Genomic DNA, 17429 nt, shown 5'->3' with positions numbered 1-17429 from the left:
GACATAGGGGTAGTTTGGTAAATTTGGAACTTCCAGGGGCATTAAGGTAAAATAGAAGAACTTCCAGGGGTATCCTAGTACTTTTCCCTATTAATTAACCTTTTGTTAATTACCTAATTATTTACAACCCTTTTAATCGTCCTCCTTCGAACCATCGCTTATCCAATCCTTATCTAGCTCCTCGTCCTCATCAACATCTTCGTCCTCTATCTCCATATCCAGTTTTGCCTCCTACCGCTTCTTGAAGAGCTTGACCTTCTTTCCCGCAACCACCACGATCATCCTCGACTCGTCGAGCTCCGAGAGGTGGTACATGGCATTGTCAATGGTGCTCGTCACCACGTATGGCCTGAATCACCTTGCGAATTTTCGCGTCGTTACCGGTGCTAGTTGTCGAGGCTACAGTCGTAGACCAACACTCAGTCAACTTCTTCGATCTTCCTTGGTTGCATTCGGTGGATCTCGTCGAACTGTTCCTTGTTCTTCATTCACGCCTCCTTCACCCTCTCCCGTGCTCGCTCCACGTCTTCTGGATGCCTCTCGAGTTGTCGAGTTCGCGTGGCCAACAACTCTTCCCGACTCATTTCGTCCGACCAGTCGATCACCATCCATTAAATGATCGTCCTCTCTACTGGCATGATCGGCTTTTGTCCGAACATGAGCTCGGCCGGCATGTACCATGTTACTAAACTATGCATAGTTCGATCGGCCCACAATGTTTATGGCAGGAATCATGGCCAATTCCCGACACGACCATCACATGCATGTACGATGGCCTTCACAATCAGCCTGTGCCCCCGTTCGCCCTTACCATTGGCCTCCAGATTATATGTCGTTGTGAGGGAGAGCTTGACCCCTAGCCGTTCAGACAGTTTTGTAGCTTCGTGCGCGTCTAACTCTCCTTGGTCGGCCACAATTATTCCCACGCATTTGTATCATCAGGTCACATCTTTGATCAGGAACTGGCATACGGTTGTGGTCGTCTTGTTCTTCAAGGCTCGTCCTTCCACCTAGTTCCTCAGATCCTCCCTCACTAGTATTAGGTACCTCATTTGGCCTACCCGCATCAGCATCATCACTAAGTCGACCATCCAATTGAAGTGAATGGTTGGTGGGTAGGTTGGACGCAACTCGTCACAGTGACGGATTCCGGAATGTACTTGGCAGCTTTCACACGTCGTCACGACGTGATGCACATCGTTGTACATGCCCAAGTCCCACGATGTCCAGACCAAGGACTCTCATGAAATTTCGTCAGCAGCACTGACTAGTCCTCTTTACGTGTCACAACTCGAAGTAGTGTTCTGGTCCCTTTCTTCGGGTGTCGCCAAAAGTACCTATAATCCTTCTTCCAAATATGGTCCACCTCTTCCTTCATCCACGACGCATCTGGTACCATTCTGCTCAAGAACTTCCCGACCAACAACCACTCCGCTTCGTAGTCGTCTTTGTTGAACGCGTGCAGGGTCAAAGTGCTCTGTTCATTCCTCATCCTCTGATACCATGCCGTCCTCTCCTTCTAACTATGTTCTCAATAGAATATCGGCCATAGTATTGTCCTTTCCGGAAATATGTCGAATTTCCAGATTCGGGGACTTAATGTACGCGATCCATTTGAGCATAGCCAAATCTAGAGTCGCGCATCCAGATATCATCCCGAGGATCAGGAGACAGTCCATCTCGATAATCACCTCCGTCCCGATTAGATAGTCCTTGTCGGCCTTTACCACTAAAATGATACCCCATAGCTCCCCCTCATAGCTCCCCCTTGACCTAGGCATATCCTCGTTGTCACTCAATCAAAATTTTAGCTTTGAATTGGATGACGAACAATGTACCGCCTTCCTACTCCTAATTTCTTACCCATCCAATTTCAGTCAGACTGGTGTCGACCGTCACATAAATTGGGGATTCTTTCCCATAGACCGCTTCCGGAGAGTTGGTGCTGCCATCAGCATGCCCTTTAGTCTCCTCACAACCTCCGTGTACTCTTCGCCCCATTTGAACTTCCAACTTTTTTTCAGTAAGTTGTCTAAGAGTGGCTTGGCAATATGCACGTAGTGCGGGATCCAAATGTGGTAGAAGGCATGGGCCCCCAAAAATCGTCGAACCTCTGTGGTCGACTTGCATCCTTCCTTCATCGCCGAAATAGCTTCGACCTTTGCTAAAGATGGTTTCCTACCGTATGACCCACATAGGTGTCCGACCACCAAGATCTCCGACTTTCCAAATCATAGTATGAACTATATGTACCATACGTGCATTCACATTCGAGAATGTTTCAATCATTCGAGTATGGTAAACATCCTCGAAGAATGGTAAATACCATACTTTTGGATTGATTATTTACTATAAGGTAAATATTTTTTCAAGGTAAAAATGTTAAGAAAATTGGAAAAACCACATTACCTTCTTATTATCTTAATAACAATATGCTTTTTTTCGTAAATTCTAGTAACAAATATCCAAAATGCCTAGTCTTCAAAAATAAATTTGAATGAGTTGTTACAGTAAAACGAACATTCCTAATCTTCATTCAAGTTGATATCATCATCTTCAAAATCATCATCCTCATCTTGTGCATTATCCTCAAGATAAGCCATCACATTGGTGAAACTCTCATTTTCATCAACTTCTTGTGTTTCTTGTTCACTTTGCAACACCAATAACCGTTCGTCATTATTTTCTTTCTCAATCATGTCAATAGTAACCTCAATAGGATTGAAACCTCTTTCTTTAATGTTCTCAAGAATACAAAGGTTTGTGTGCAAGAAAACCAATTTCTCACATGATTTGGACTCAATCTATTTCTCCTTTTAGTATGCATTAATGAAAATGTACTCCAATTCCTTTCACACGACGATGCACTTGTACCTTGAGATAACACTCTAATTGCAAAAGTTTCCCACCATTTGATTGGTGTGCTTAATCTATTAGCATCATTTGTTAATGGAACTTGAAACAAATCTTATGCTTGTTTTCTATATGCATAAAACTCATCTAACAAAGCATTTTGTAAAACTATATTACCACTAGCATAAAGCATGATTGTTTTCATCCAACCCATTTGTAGATGATGATCTATTTCTTGACCATTTGTTGTCCATAAAGGATGCAAGACATATCCCGTTGCCTGCAATGGAGATTCCAACATTGTTAGTCTATGTATGCAACACCCTTTTATCTCATCAAGCTTGATAGGATCAATTTCTGCCATATTGTTTATATCCATCAACATTTGTTGTTTAAATTGATAAATCAATCCCATTGTAGCACCTTCCCTATCAGTCAAATGAAGAAGCTTTAAAATTGGTTTGCATACCTTGACAATCATCTTTACATCTACCCAAAAGTTAACATCCAATACAATTGACATAATCTCCTTTGCTTTCTGTGTTTTAGCACCATTCCAATAACACCATTGTTCGCTAACCACCATTCTTCTCAAACCACCATATACTTTATCATCCAACAAATTCGATAACACAATAAAACTGTAAGAAAACCTAGTCGTAGAAGGTTTAAGCAAGTCTTTCCCACTAAACTTGCGAAACATGGCCAAAGCATATTGTTTTCTAGTTATGAAACCACTAATCTTCATAGTTGACCGCAAAATGGCATCAATCCAACCACATTTGGCAATATCCTCCAACAACAAATCAACACAATGGCAAGTGCATCTAGTGTAAATTATAGATGGCCACTCCTTTTCTATAATATGTCTCGCAACCACACAATTTGCAGCATTATCCATACAAACTTGAACTAGATTTGATGGTCCAACTTCAAGAATAGTATCCTTCAAATTACAAGCTCTTTCAAATTCCTAGTAAGTAGTTTCCCTAGGAAATAACCTGTGTACACCCAAGAAAGAGTTCCAAGGTTGGTCAACCCCTAAGAACCAATTAAAATTTTTTGGTAAAAGATTAGTTCCCTTTTCTACCATTCTCTCGATCACATATGGTAGACAATGAAGAAATTGGATCCTACTAAAGAGAAATCCTTGTTCACAACTCTTCCTCCTAACGTAACAAAGAGAACACCTCGAAGGAAACTAGGAGATTCCACATTTTCATGGCCAAGTTTTAACAATGCAATCAAACTAAAGGAAGCATGTGGGCACCTCCATGTAGATTTTCTTCAAACTTCACCAACCCAACCTTAGATATCTCTGTTGGATGATGTTTTATCTTTACTATAAACATTTTCATCTTCTAATCTTCCACCATCCCCTAGGGGGCATATAGATTTTTCAAGTATTGGATCCTAATCTCACCCAATATCTCATCTTGACTTTACGAAATAATTGAAGTGTTCAACACTACTAAATAACGAAAGCATTGAATCAATTATGCTCGTGATTATTTCATACATTGCTTTCGCATTAGATCTTACCTATGCTTGCACATCCATTATATTCTTTGGATCTAGAGTTCACACTTGCTCCACATCAATTTTAAGAAAAGTATATAGAACCTCAAAGTGATCCAAATGGAAGTGACTTTTGATAAGTGTAATTCATTGTTGCACTATATTTTTGCTTACATTAATAGTTGTGACTTCCACAAGTCAGTGCTTACACTTCCACTTATTGATGCCATATGTTCCTCTTGATCGAGCACCCACAATCCTTTTCTTAATTGTCAACATTTTTGCTTAAATCTCCTCCTCCAAACTCTGTTGTTGCATGTCACATGTTATCGGAATTGGATCTATATGAACAAACCAAAAATAGAAATATTCACAAGGTTGTATTTTAGTCATACCACTAGAGCGCATTATAGAAGTATGAGATGATAGGGAGGTAAGCTCATGTGCTCTTAAGGGAGCCGATACGTATACAATGTGATGACTTTTAGTGGTTGACTAACAACATTGTTGTTGTCTACTAAGGCTTATTTTAATGCAAGAGGTTGTTAAGCTAATATGACTACAACTAGTGCATACCTTTCCTAACCATTGTCTTCATTGAGTAATGTCAAAGGCTTTGTTGGCACTTGTTCATATCAACTTTCTTCCTCATCTTTTCTCGTTGCAACAATGATTGTTGTCTTAGGGTATTGTATGAGGTCATGTGATGGCATTCCATAATAGTCTTCCTCTAATACCCCTTGCATCTTCCAAAAGCAAACTTTGGAATTTGATATGTTTAGTTTCTTAAGATTCATTAACTTCATCTAGATGTTTGCAAATTGCCATATCTACCAAGCACAATGACTCAATCTTTTCCTCTCATGAAACAAATGTTACACTCCTATTTCTTGATTGCAAAGCTCTCATTTTTGTGATTTCTCGCATTAAGCAATGTATGATGGTGAGTTCCTCAGATAGGAAATATAATTAAGTCGGTTATAGATGTAACCATAGAATGAATATCTATAACACTAATCTCATACATACATGCATATTTACTTATTCATCCATGTGTGATGGTATACACATTGATTTGTGTACAAACACATGTAAGGACACGCACATACATGTGTATCATCCACATGTTCACACTCTTATTGAAAATATTGCAAGATGTTAATAGGACAAAGAGTTGCATGGATATATATAGGCCAGTAGTTGGAAGCTACAACATTTCCTTTAAATTTTTCTTGCACCATACAAAGCAATTATCCTTAATGTAAGTTTGCTTACAAGCATGTATAAATAATAAGACTTCTTCTCATAATAATGATGAAGATGCCTTTCAAAACAAGCAAGCTAGCAATAAAGATTTACCATGTTGGGTGACTCAAAGGCTAGATAGAACCTCAAATGATCGAAAGTCAAAAGGATAAGGAATCTAAAAACTTTTTTGCCACCATATGTGAGAGGTTTTAGGAATGTGGAAAACATTGTAATTCTAAAGTCCAAAGTTCTAGAAACTGTTTTGTTGACTAATTCAAAGGAGATAGATAGTAAAGGCACTAGAAATTTGATGACAAGGAAGTAGCCCTCGGGAAAGTAGCCCACATAATGTGACGAAGTAATGCACAATATATATGGTAAGAAACAAAATGTTCAATGTAGAAAATAAATAATCCAAACTTTTCTTGCTATTTGAATTCCGGGGGTGGGCAAACAACATTTCAACTGAGTTCAATTAATTCTCCATGGCATCTTTTCAACAATTCTATTCATCATGATTCCAAATATGAAACCTCGAGCAAGCTTCTTTCTAGTAGGGGCACCGTGTGGAATGTAAGGTGAACTTGAAAAGTAGAAACCTGTTCATTAGCACAGCCGTTATACAATACACCTTTTCCTAGTGGGTATCTGTAGCATCCCGATCTCGAGAGGGTAGGTAAATAATGCTGGGGTACAGACAACATTGGATGGATTTATAGACCACAAAAGATCAGGAGGCTAGTGGGCAGTATTCACACAAAGACTTGGTGCCGGCCGAATGGTCAGTCTCTTCCCACTCTCCCAAACTCTCATCTCTCGTGTCCGATGACCATCATTTTGAATAGAGCGAATCGACCGAGAATGTTCAAAAACCAAATAGGGAGCATACACTGAATGCACTAAGATTAAAATAGATAGATTTAAATAATAATTTAAATAAATATTTGTTCTCTTCTTCTTCGTCGTCTTTTTTAAAAAAATAAAATAAAAGAGAAGGACTTTTATTGGTGGAGAGAAAAATAATAATAAGTAAAGTAGTCAATTTTGTAATTAAAATAAAAGCAAAGAAATGATTGTGATATGGAGAAATTATAAATATGGGCTCCCCTGTTCCTCCTCCTTTCTCCTTCAAATCCAAAAGCCTTCCCTTTCTCTGCGCAGAGTAGTGGACTCAGTCTTTCTTCCCTTTCAACAGCAGAATCAGAAGCAGAAGCCGAAGCAGAAGCATCATCATCAAAGGAAACTCTGTCCTTCTCCCCTCGGTTTACTTCTCCTCAGGTAGCACATTACCTCCTTTTCCTTTCTTTCTCCCCTTTTTAATTCAAATCATGGCAAATTTTGGCTTCAATGTTTTTTCTGGCATTCTTATATCGTGTAGAATCCCTCTTCTTCTTCTTTTGTAATTCTGTCACAAAAGTTTTTTAGACGTGTTCTGGATCTAATGTTATCTCCCTCTTGTAATTTTTAGCCTTTTAGACCTGAATGTGTTGAAGATTTCCTTTCTCTGAAACAAGGAATCGGAAGCTTCCCCCCCCCCATCCAATTGTTGCAGTCTAAGTATAGAATGATGAATGTGCGTTAGCTTTCTTGTTAATCCTGTATGTAGAACTACAAATTGGAAGTTTCTGGTAATGAAGAAGTGGAACTTAGCCTCAATGAAGTAGAATTTAAGTGGTAATTTATGTGAGTGTGTTAGTTCACTTGTAATTGTGTCTCAAAATTACAAAGTTGAAGTTTTTTAACAAAGAAGTAGAATTTCAGTGTAACATTATGTGAGTATGTTAGTTCACTCGAGTTGTGTACTCAAAATTACAAATTTAAAGTTTTTAACGAAGAAGATGATTCTGAGTATACAATGATGTCATGTGTGTTACATTTATCATAATCATGTCTTTCAAAAGCATCAAGTTTGAGGTTTTTAATTTTAGATTCTTATCTTTTAGTGTAAAGTTATGAAAATCTCCTCTTATAAAACCATAAAATCTAAGATTTGTCTGCAAAGAAGTAGAATTTAAGTATAGAATGATGCAAAAAGTTGTGCTATTTCTCTTGTAATCTTGTGCAAAAATACTTCAAATTTAATGAATAAAAATGGGACTTATCCCCAAAAGAGTAGAATATAATTAGAAAATGATGTGAAAGTCATACTTGGAGCACATATTTTCATGAGCATTTAGGTGTATATATGGGTATGTGTATGTATGATTGTATGGCTGGCTGGCTGTATGTATGTATTTACGTATGTATTTGTGTGTAGGTATATAGGTATGTAACTGTGAATGTGTATGTATCTGTGTACATACATATTTATGTAGGATGCATATCTGTGAGTATGTATGTATGTATATATGTATGCATATATGATCTCTTCAGAGTTTGTAATGTTGGGTCTATGATTCTAACAATTTCATCATTAAAATTTACTAGACCAAGCTCTGGTTTTAATTATAAGATCTCCTAAAAAATTAATATTTTTTGTTTAGTAATGGTGAATTTATACAAAACATTCTGCAGCCCAACAAAAAACCTCCTCTCAAAACATTATGGGAGAAGGTGGCATTGCAACAGCTAATTCGTGTCCAGCATTAGTCGTTTCACCACACAACAGTAATACAAATCACGCTTTTCTTCGAGGTGGATGTGATGACACTACACCAAACCCAATGACCTACAGTTCTAGCATATTTTCTGAGCATGAGCCATATTATACAGATGTAAGACCCTTTTCAAACATGGAATCGCCTACTTTTCCTTGGCTAGGCAGCGAACAAGGATTCAATCATAATGTGAATGATAATAAAGATGGTACAACTAGCTCGGATATAAATCCTGATGAAAAATCCGACAAAAATGTATTGGATGACAGAGATGAATCTGCAGGGAATCTTTCTCTGTCTGGCAATAACACTGCACGATACAAGTCAATGATGCCATCGAGGCTACCAATTCCTTCTATGTATTTTACTCTCCCGCCCGGACTCAGCCCAACAATGCTATTAGAGTCTCCTGTTCTCTTTACTGCAGGATTGGTATGTCTTATTTTGTTTACTTCTTTTCTATACTTGATCTTAATTCATTTATACATTTGGTGTCAATTGAAGATTCTTCTGATAAAATTCTTTACATGTATTTCTAAAATGTAGGCTGATCCTTCTCCCACCACTGGCTCATTTTTGGCATCTTTGAACACTCTTGAAAAGAGAATAGAAACTGATGATGGTGATAAAACTAATGAGAACAGTGCCCAACAATCCAATGACTTTGTCTTTCGGCCACACCCTATAGTAGCGAGAACTGGGTTTTCTCACATAAATGGCACAGTGAGTCTTGCTATATCTTATTTAGAATCAGTAATTTTTGGTATTATAATCAATAAGGTTAGTATCAAAGCAATGAATGTTTTTCTGTAGGGATCATTTGGAATTTCAAACGAAGAGGCTTTCGAATTTGAAAATAAACCCACTGATCAACCAACTAGCGATGCGTCAATGTTGAATTCTGATTCGCCAGATCCATACATGAACACTCAAGGGTGCCATGAAACATTAAATAATATGAGAGCACAAACATCTGAGCCTCATAAAAAGTCCACTGAAACTGAAATGATTCTAGCTCATCATGGGTTATCTATGAATGGAAGGCCCTCTTCAGATGGGTATAACTGGAAGAAGTATGGGCAAAAGCAATTAAAAGGTACCGAGCGTCCTCGCAGCTATTATAAATGTACTCATCCTCATTGTCTTGTGAAGAAGCATGTGGAATGTTCTCATGAAGGAGAAATAACTGAAATTACATACAAAGGGGAACATAACCACCCAAAGCCACAAACAACACGGAGATCATCACGAAATCCTGCCCACATGATGATTCAAGAGAGAGGGATCCAATTGCAAGCACATGAAGAAAAGGTGGATTCAGATAAGAATTCAGCTGATTTCTCCTCTTCATCAGTGGTTATTTCTCATACCGGATTGACCGGAACTCCTGAACAATCGTTCTGTTCCCCTAGCGATGAAGAAGGTGAAACCAAAAGTGAATGTGAAGAAGAACAAGACTCGAAGCGCCGAAGGTATTATTGCCATCTCATTTGGGTTCCTTGAATTGTATCTTTTTTTGTTTACTTCTTTCTTTTGCTTTGTGTTTTAGAACCCTCCAGTATGCTTCCTGAAGAGTATGTATCACCTATATTGTTTAATGTATCAGGAGAATGGACAGCGGTGGGGAAATGCCACATTCCTATCCAGTACCAATCACAACTGTTCGCGAGCCCCGTGTAGTTGTACAAACAATAAGCGAAGTTGATATTCTCGATGATGGGTATAGATGGCGCAAATATGGCCAGAAGGTAGTCAAAGGCCATAATTTTCCCAGGTGTGAACTCTCTTTTGACAAATTTTTGTATGATTTTGTTTTAGCAATGAAACCATATACAAATATAAATTTCAAATTTTAATATAGATCTTCAATTCAACATATATGATGCATCTAATCATATATGCATAATTAATTCCTTACCATAGATAGCTTTCTGCAAGCTTTGAAAAAACTCTGAACTAAACCTTGGGCATTGAATGCAAGTCTAGAGTTTAATTAAAAGATTGAAGTGCTTGCGTGGATTGATTTGCAACATGGTTTCCACATTCAAGTCATAGCTTTTATAATTAATGCGTGTGATGTATTTCGTGCACGACTTAAGAAAAATTTCCCTATTGTATGCATATGTGTGTGTGAGAGAGAAAGATTGAGATGATCATTAAACTCTTTAACCCTTTGAAATATTGTGACTTGCAGAAGCTACTACAAATGTACAAATCAAGGATGTGGCGTGAGGAAACATGTTGAGCGATCCTCTGCTGATCCAAGGTCAGTTCGGACAACTTATGAAGGAAAGCATAATCACAATGTGCCTTTGACAAGGGGTAGTGCTTGAGATTAATGTAATACCAATATTAACTACTAAAATCGCAATCCTGTTCTATTACACTTACCCAAGGCTAAATTTTGTTTTTGGTTTCTTGGTAACAAGAGGAATCCGAATACATATCCTTGGATGGTAGAATCTCTAGGAAAACTTTTGTAAACATGTATTTATGAGACCTCATGAAGCAAATAGATTTGAGGTCCTTCAACAATTTTCTCTCTTATCGATAAGTCATTCATTTTAAGGGGGGAAGACAACTAATTGGGTAGCACTTCATTCTGCAATTTCATAGTGGACCACAAGAGTAATGGTACATCATAGTACTTTTCAGATCAATGCAATCAAGAAAAAGTGAATGTAAATTATTGTTGGCAAAGTCTTGCTTTATTTATCACTTTTTTTGTGTTGCCCAAAGAAAAGACCCGACCTTTGCTTGCATTAACTTTTCCTTTCCTTGCTAATGAAAAATTGCTACCAACATAAGTAAATGCATCCACAATATGTTACATACACCAACGTCATCAATTATGCACAACAAAAGGGGCCAGTAGCATGCCTTGGAGAGATTTACAGAGGGCATCCATGGAAGCAAAACCATTTTATAAGTCATTGAAATTAAACCTGGACCTTATATGAGACCTTGGTAAATTATTTGTTGTTTTTGAAGCCTTTTGAGAAATTCAACCCATGACTGTTTTTTACCTTGAAATGTGGCATGGGGTTGTATACTAGATGAGATGGAGCACATTGATAAAAGATTGTGCCTTGAGTCATCTATTGTCTTTTACATTTATCACGTTGTACAATTATTTCATCAAGAGAAATTGATATGGGATAGGAAAATAGAGTCTTCAAGGTTGACAACTCGTTGACAACTCAACGTATAGTAATTTGTAAGAACTACTATGCTATGTGTGGTATAAAGTAGAGGACATGAAAACACATTTACTACCTGTTGTAAATGAGAGATATGCATTTACTATCTAGTGCTTGGTCTTGAATATAGTCAACATGAACTATACACACCTATTTGTGTGTATCTCTCTACGAGATTGGGCTACATCTTTTTCTGTAGATCAAGTAAACTCCATTTCTAGTCATTTTTCTCCAGATGAGGTAAAAGGCGACATGCAACTATGTTGTTGTCAAATTTTGAGACCACATTAATAAACTGCATTTCCAATCATTTTTCTCATATTCCAACCTCTCCCCTCCCCCAAGTCTCTCTCCTTCATAAAAGAACGCCACAATACAAAACCCCTTGTTAATTGTATTGTAATCATGGGAGTGTAAGAGTGGTATGTTAGTTCCCGACAAGCTAAATGTACAAACGATTATGTAGATGACTAGAACTAGAGATTAGGAATGCATGTGTCAATACATTCATAGATTAATGAACTTTCTTTGCACCACTAATGTATCACAACATTGGCATGTTGTGGAGATTGACCTTTCTCGGATTATATTATGTATGCTACACCAAACAATGAAAACATAGATTAATGAACTTTCTTTGCACCACTAATGTATCACAACATTGGCATGTTGTGAAGATTGACCTTTCTCGGATTATATTATGTATGCTACACCAAACAATGAAAACATTCTCTTCTCCAAATAGTAACACCATGCTAGAGCCCATCGCTTTCTACACCATTGGTTCAATATGGCGTAGCTCACATTCTCTTTGATGGGAGATAAGCATTTGTGCACAAGCAAGGAAACTTGTAAGTTACGCATATTTTGCCTTCAACAAGTTTGTGAGTCTCATTTTACACTTTCATACAATCTTTCGCCTTTGATCACATTTGAGTTTGGTTTCCACATTATGTCAATCCAATCAAATCCCCACGTATTTTAGTTTTCGTCAACTATGCATATTTTGCCTTGAACAAGTCTGTGAGTCTAAGTTTCATATTTTGACACAATCCCCCATCTACAACCACTTTTGAGTTTAGTTTCCACGTGTTACCAATCCAATTCAATCCCTACATATTTTTCCTTGACACACAATATGTGCTCCCTCAATCACATTTTTCATCGGTAAAGCTCTAGAATATTAACGATTGCTAATCAACTCCAAAAATACTATGTGAGAATGCTTCGAATTTGGTGCCATAAGTCACATTGAACCTCAAAGAATGATAATATAATGCAATATATCAATCTATTTTTTAATGTTCTCTCTATCTCACATGTTGGAAAACTTACACGGAAATGTGAACATGTGTTCAACCACAATTTTTGCACACACATCAATGCTAAATGTTGAGAAAACTACAAGGAAATGACAACACTCCCCAACCATAAATTCTCATTGGCATGGCATTCAAAGTGGGTCGACCACTCTTTCTACTCATGATCTTGCAATTACAAATAAAGTATTGTGGGTGGATAACCCTTCGGCTAAATGGAAGTTATGATATTTTCTCCAAACCAAACCCCGACGGTAACCCATTTCTTATTGTTTGAGAAAGAATCATTTCATAATATTCAAATTGTTAAAAGCCCCAAGAGTGAGTTGTTTATGGTGCTTCCCACCTTCAATTGTTGCATGCACCAACCTCGGGCAATTATACCAAGAAGGACACACCAAGTTTTGCTTCTTAAGGACAAAAGTATGCTACCTAATTCAGTATAACAGTGACCTTAAAAAGAGTATGTAAGCCACATGTCACTATGCATTCTCCACATGCCAACGAGACTCTTGAGAACATTAACGTCATTATAAAGAAGAATCATCCTATGCCCAGAAATCATGTTTCTAGCCATATGATATTGAGTACAAAAAGAAAAAAAATACGGCTACAAACAACAAAAAGACAAATGATGTTGAGATCTCAATTGAGACCCTATACAAATTGAGAAGCCATGTGATGGAAATGCTAACACAAAAGGCAATATATGAGACCTTACCAAGTCACATATTTGGAACTCTTCAAGTGATAACATCTTGGAGGTTTCCCAACAACAAAATCTGACCAAGTAATCTACCTTTCAATTCTTTAAAATCTCTCTCTCTCTCTCTCTCTGTGCCAAGGTTTTTGGACATCAAGAGTCGCTACTCACTTTCACATGTATTACATGAAATGTAATATTTTTGGTCTCATAGGTCATATTTTAACTTTGAAGAAGATAAAATAAGATCTATCTATCTATATCAAAAATGAATGGCTACATTACATTCCAAGGCTTCTTAAGATTATTAGGATGTAAACATCTCCATCATACAACAATTGAAATTTGAAACTTACCTTCGATAAACTAAAATGAGACAAGCATCAATCATGTGAAAATCATGAAGTTAATAATTGCTAGAACTATTCTTTTTTAAAATCTACGAAAATCTTAGTTTTTAATTGTACAGTTAATTGCAACTATAGATTATAATGCAAGTGTTTATAATAAGTTTGAACATATTTATTATGTTAATTGAGCTTCACATTGGTACGTTCGTAGCCTAGGTTTCTATTTCATGCTCAATGATGTTTGATTTCTTATTTTCTTATGGTCATGGTCGAACATAATAATGTTGTTAAAATTATCACATTACTTGGATGTGGTGTGATATGGCTAGTCTATGCTTTCACATCATTTCCCAATGAGGATTTTGTAGTCATAAATTTGAAAGAGCTTTAAGTTATTGCATTAACCTAGATATAAGGTATAAAAATACTGAATAAGGCCAAAATCACACGATATTGTTGCAAGTGCATGATTTCTAACATGGGCATGTCTAGCAACTCACGTTTATTTTCCTTGTTGATAACGAGCTTTGCCTTGTATCTCGTCTGCGTCCACCATCTTTTGCCAAGGGAAACGGCTCATCTCTTGTTTGTGGGTAATTTCCATTGAGACATTCTCCTTAGCTATTTTCACTTTAAAGATACCTTATTATTCACAAGTTGATTAATGACTCAATTGCCTTCAATACTTAATAATTGCTTTAATTAGAAACACATCATTATTATCCCTAGTCACACATGGAACACCCTAACAATAAAAAAACAACATGTTAATTATTATTGTGCACTCATGCTCATTTGATTATACAATTTGTAAAGTGATTAGAGTAAATATACAATTAACATGATGGCAATATTATCAAACATTAGCTTAATGACAAGATTATCAAGTCACTAGGACGTGATTAAGTTATTAAATGGTAATTCGGAAAAACAACATTATGTATTGTGCAAAATGCCCCCAACTTAAACTAGAGTACCATGGTATAGTACAAAAACTCTAGATTAGGTAGGGGTATTTCAGAATGCATTAGAAACCTATATTGTATTTTGATGTTTCCCCCTTTGATTATATGCATCTTGGTAGCATATGAAAGCAACGTTACGTACAAAAGGGTATATGTACATATGTTTTTGGCCCAATAGTGATAAGAAAATCAACATACTGCTACAAATTGATACTCTCATTTGATTTTTGAAAACTTTGGGGTATTTTGTTGTTTTACCTTTTGATGAAATGTGGTTCATGTGAGCATTGTCAAAGTGAAAAAAGGTTATAACTGATGAAGATATGCCATTGGGGCCGACCTAGCATCAATGTGAACATAATAAACATAGATAATACAAATGAAGGGTGTGCACTAGTATGGTTTGGAAGAAAAACTCGGGATATGTTGTGGGATCAACAATGGCGGGCAATGTGGGAGCCATCCATTTTCAAGCGGGGGGGGTAGGTTGGGAAGACAATACAGAAATCATCCGTTCTCGGACCTAAGCAAGGGTGTGGAAGAGTGATGCGAGAACGGTCCATGTCGGAGCATGTATGGTCGAGGACAAATAATAGGGAAGCAGGCAAGCCGTTTTCAGACAACCTAGTCTCTTAAGGATGCGATGGTGTGAAAGTAGCCCGTTTTCGACCGACAAGCGATGTATGTCGGAGTAGACATTTGGTCTTTTGGGGCAATAACGTAGGGGGAAGCAACGGCCATGCCGTATTTCGGACGGCCTAGTCTCTTAGGACGTGGTGGTGGTGGTGGTGTGAAAGTAGCACATGTTCGGCCGACCAATGTTGTGTGTGTTTGGGTTGGGGGGCAATGGATCAATCGATCGATTCCTCGCCTCCTCCCCAATTCTTCCCCCCTTTTCTTTTGAGGAGAGAAAAAGACAAGACACACACATATCTTGTGTTGGAATCTTCTCTTTATACCTCTCTCTCTTTTTTTCGTAAATAATGGCTTTCATTACGAAAGGAAAAATACCACCATGAGTAACTTACTACAAAGTATAGAACCCTTCTATCAAGGGATCTAAAGAATACTACGACACCAAACTCAATGCTACCCTACACCAATTCAAATGGCGAGTATGATGATATGTGTCCTTGTAGAGTTCTCTCTCTTTCTGGTTGAGATTTTGTGACTTCTCTAGCACTGTCAATTGCCACAAAAGAATTCCTTTCAACTTTAGAACATATTTTCTCACCCCAACTTGCGAATAAAAAATGAAGGCATTCCGCATATTCCAATTGAACCATAGCCCCCAATACCTCAAGAACTCAAAAATAATTTGAAAATGAGGCATCGGTTCATTGTTCTCCATATATGCAAAAACCCAACTGAAGGAAGATAGACTTACTCGTGTTAGAGACATCCACACTAAACTAATACACCTCCAAACCATCCTTGCCATCGGGCATGAAATAAATCGATGCCTACTATGTTCCAATTCCACCGAACAAAAGAAACGCAATCCTTTAGTAATGTTTCTTCTTTTTAATGCATCCCCTAATGGTAAAGCTCCAACCATAACTCTTCAAATAAATACCTTGGCTCGTAGCATCAGTCGAGAACACCAACCTGCCTTGATCACATGAAACCACCAAGTAATGGGCTTATGAAAACCCCATATCTTTATAACCCTTTCTTCCAACCACTTATGTTTTTCAATCAACTTGTGATAAGCAACATTCGTTGAGATCATAGTCAATCTCTTATTTCCAACAAACCTCCAATCAAGCTCTTGAGATCGCCCATCTAAATCAGGAATTGGCTCATGCGAAGATAGTATTTGTTGCAACTTATCCCAAATAAAGTTATAACCTTTTGGAATACGAAATGTTGATCTTATTGTTCAAAAAGCCATTAATCTTCTTTGTGAAACCAACATAGCATCCTTAACTGTTACCAAACCCAATCTAGCCATCCGATTAAATTAAAGGTTAAGAATTTGTTTACCTTCCCACCTCAACAACCTTGATGTTGCCAAAACCTCCATTTGTAATGAATTGGCACATCCCCTTTCTTGTGGGGAATGTCATTCCACAAAATCCAACATACTTTGCCAAGATGTCAACAAATGATTAACTATCATAGACCCTGTACATTTGACATCCCTATCAGAATTAATTACATTCCACCAATTCGCTTCAACCTTCATGTTTCCAAGCTTTATTCCATTCTTCTCTATAAAGTATGCCACCATTTCTGTCCAAGGTTGTACACCTTCAAACATGAATCAAATGAAAGTAAATCGACGAGCCACCATATGCTCATATAGATTCAATATTGATGCCCCACCAAGACGCTTCAGAGTACAAACATGATCCCATGTCAACCATGACAAGGCACTTTTCCCTTTTCTTTTCCATAATAACATTCGCATCGAGCGTGACAACATTTCAAGAGCTTTCTTTGACCATGGGAGCAAAGAAAGATAATAAGATACCATAGAGACCATAATCGATTGGACCACCTTAAGTCATACATGAAAAGACCAAAATTGAGACCTCCAATACATAAACTTATCCTCCAACCTTTTGGATACCCACTCAATAAGTTTCACATGAGAAACTTCCACCCCAATTGGATATCCAAGATGACGACAAATCATACCACCATGTACTATCTTTCCTGACCACCCCAACC

The 17429-nt window shown here is 37.4% G+C and overlaps 1 protein-coding gene across 2 annotated transcripts; it reads left to right on the top strand.

Annotated features, from left to right (window-relative positions):
• Positions 1-6765: 6765 nt before the first annotated feature.
• On the top strand, positions 6766-10934 carry LOC147859739 (putative WRKY transcription factor 26). Of its 2 annotated transcripts, none has more exons than XM_087324663.1 (6): positions 6766-6897; positions 8134-8648; positions 8763-8939; positions 9030-9688; positions 9823-9990; positions 10411-10934. In XM_087324663.1, the coding sequence occupies exons 2-6, from the start codon at positions 8163-8165 to the stop codon at positions 10547-10549; spliced, it is 1629 nt and encodes a 542-aa protein (XP_087180789.1). In that variant the 5' UTR covers positions 6766-6897; positions 8134-8162; the 3' UTR covers positions 10550-10934. The 2 variants fall into 2 exon arrangements, with proteins under 2 accessions (XP_087180789.1, XP_087180790.1); XM_087324664.1 differs by having other exon boundaries at positions 6791-6897; positions 8103-8648.
• The last annotated feature ends 6495 nt before the right edge of the window (positions 10935-17429 follow it).

This window comes from Azolla caroliniana, unplaced genomic scaffold (assembly GCF_043228905.1).
Source record: "Azolla caroliniana isolate FFs.n. ecotype wild unplaced genomic scaffold, voAzoCaro1.0.p SCAF_9, whole genome shotgun sequence".
Lineage (NCBI taxonomy): Eukaryota > Viridiplantae > Streptophyta > Polypodiopsida > Salviniales > Salviniaceae > Azolla > Azolla caroliniana.
Note: the sequence above shows the minus strand (reverse complement) of the source record. Positions and strands in the feature narration are given on the sequence as shown.

Coding starts and splice junctions, on each gene's coding strand:
- LOC147859739 (XM_087324663.1), top strand. CDS start 8,163: ATGGGAGAAGGTGGCATTGCAACAGCTAATTCGTGTCCAGCATTAGTC. Junction 8,649..8,762: donor TTCTCTTTACTGCAGGATTG/GTATGTCTTATT, acceptor TCTAAAATGTAG/GCTGATCCTTCTCCCACCAC. Junction 8,940..9,029: donor TTTCTCACATAAATGGCACA/GTGAGTCTTGCT, acceptor GTTTTTCTGTAG/GGATCATTTGGAATTTCAAA.